The 2,526-nt window shown below is 31.6% G+C and overlaps 1 protein-coding gene across 1 annotated transcript; it reads left to right on the top strand.

The window, feature by feature from the left end:
* Window positions 1–858: 858 nt before the first annotated feature.
* LOC119602786 (rabankyrin-5) lies at window positions 859–1,891 on the top strand. The gene is made up of 2 exons (XM_037954493.1): window positions 859–1,012; window positions 1,143–1,891. The coding sequence occupies exons 1-2, from the start codon at window positions 1,009–1,011 to the stop codon at window positions 1,889–1,891; spliced, it is 753 nt and encodes a 250-aa protein (XP_037810421.1). The 5' UTR covers window positions 859–1,008.
* The last annotated feature ends 635 nt before the right edge of the window (window positions 1,892–2,526 follow it).

Below are 2,526 nucleotides of genomic sequence, written 5' to 3'. Positions count from 1 at the left end.
ATATCGTTACCGAACTACCGTTATTTTATATTATTTTTAAATAATTTTTCCTATATTACACCTTTAAAATACCCTCTTATCTCATTACCATTACCGCTAAAACCAGAGATTTAAATTACTAATATATTAATAACCAAAATGCACCTTTTCTCATATTCATACGTATGCAATATTAAAATGTAAACATATTTTATCCAAATAATATATTTAAATGCTTCCATTTAAAATATTTGTGTGGGTAAATATTTTTTGCAAAAATACTACAAATATTTTGAATAGTGCCATATTTTAAATATGCATATTTTTAAATATGAGGAAAATACATATTTATTGCAAATTGAAAAATAAAAGCAATTAGTTATATTTAAACTCTGGCTAAAACAACGTTACCGAAATAATCCAAATACAGTTACCCTTATCTTTTCACTGCTTCAAAACTATTGCCAACCCTGATTTTATATATACATATTTCTAAGTTACATGATATGTTAAAAAAATTCAATAAAACATCGCGTAAACGCTTTTTTAATTAATTTTTTTATTTTATCGGGAATTCCCGGGAATGTGAATATCTTTTTCCCTATTCCCGAGAATCAAAAAACGTCGGGAATTTGTATAAATACATATATTACTAAGGCGCAATTTACATGACGACTTTTTAGACGTCTGTTTTTTCCAATTCTCCCTTTCTTCTTTTCCCCCTTTGCCCACTAACTCGACGCGCTTGCGTGCTCACCCTTATGAAAAAGTTTCATGTAAACCGGCACCTAAACAAATTCTGATCAAAATTTTGACGTGTGGCCATACAGCTTTAGAGAAAATTTTAAGCCGCCGTCATAGTGTCAGTCACCGTCGTCGTTGATGTTTGTCGGCACAGGTCTCTGATAATGAATGAATGCATATTATACTTTGTAAAAGAGAAAACAAGGAAAAAACAAAAATAATTCATCACCTGAAAACGAATTTGATATAACATTTGTATCATTAAATTGATTCAATTGCATAGAAATGGGTAAAATTTAAATAATAATATAAAACAAAATGTACATTAGTAGTTTAATAGCTTGGAATGAAATAATACCACTTTGTGGGCGTTGCTCTGAAAGTTATCTATTAACATATGTGTTCTTAAATTTCGTTAGGTTCTACAGATGCAGCTACAATGCAGAAACTGGAGAAGCACTTAATGCTATTAAAAGAGGAATATACAAAATTACAAAGAGGTTATGCAGACTTAGAACGTAAATACAGCAAGGCAATAGCCTCCAGCGATAACGATGCTGGCGGTGAATTTAGTAGCTTTGTCTCACGATTAGTATTAACCGTGGCATCACTGTATGGGCGTACGGTGTACTCAGATCTAACAATTAAAATGAATTCAAAAACAATGCCTGCTCATAAATTTGTTCTACATGCTCGTTCCGAGGAATGGCGTGAGGAAATTTTGGCAGATGTCAACGAATTAGATTGGAGCGATATGGAAGAAGACATTTCGATGGCTCTCTTACGTTGGATATATATGGATGTAGTAGACTTGCAGCATGATCGGCTTGCACTAGGCTTATTACGAGCATCACATCGTTTTCATTTACCAGGACTACTAGGACTTTGCGAACGGGCATTAGTCGCTTCGGTTGGAGTACGTTCATGTGTTCGCTTTTACTGTGTTGCAGAGGAAGTTGGTGCTGCTAGCTTACTTGATTACTGCTCCGGCTTGATATCGACACATTGGGATGATTTGACACCTCAAGACTTCGAACACATGTCGGGTCCACTTTTATTTAAAATGTTAAAAAGTAAAACTAAACATCCATTACATGCTGCGGTGCGGTTATTGCGAGAAGACGTAGTATTTTTGTGTCTTGTAGAAAATGATGGAATGGTAAGTTAAAGCAACTTAAATACTTTCTTACAGAGATACAGATAGATAGATAGATAGATAGATAGATAGATAGATAGATAGATAGATAGATAGATAGATAGATAGATAGATAGATAGATAGATAGATAGATAGATAGATAGATAGATAGATAGATAGATAGATAGATAGATAGATAGATAGATAGATAGATAGATAGATAGATAGATAGATAGATAGATAGATAGATAGATAGATAGATAGATAGATAGATAGTCCAATGGACAGGTATTTAAGTAGGGTTAAATGACTGAAAGAATATAATTTGTTATATCAAGGAAAGATTAAGAAGACTTAACAATTTTTGTTCTTCCAAATTGTAAATTTTTCTTATTTAAATTTCATTGCTTTTACTTTTTTAAATATATCGTCATATGAAATCCAAAAGCCCTAAGTTCCAAAAAAATCAAAATCGACTTTTTGATTGATTATGATACACCGTATCAAAATACATGTTCCTGCTGAATTTTATACTCCTACAATTAAAATCAACGTCCCTATCAAAGAAATTCTAAAAGGTTATGTTCTAAAATTACCTAAAAATTCATGAATATTTTAAAATTCTGTTGAATTTTTAACTTCGAAACTGTGAAATGTTACAAGTTGT

The sequence above is a fragment of the Lucilia sericata genome, unplaced genomic scaffold (genome assembly GCF_015586225.1).
Source record: "Lucilia sericata isolate MDLA Ls3-8-SP2 unplaced genomic scaffold, ASM1558622v1 Contig000252F_arrow, whole genome shotgun sequence".
NCBI classification, from domain to species: Eukaryota; Metazoa; Arthropoda; class Insecta; order Diptera; family Calliphoridae; genus Lucilia; species Lucilia sericata.
Note: the sequence above shows the minus strand (reverse complement) of the source record. Positions and strands in the feature narration are given on the sequence as shown.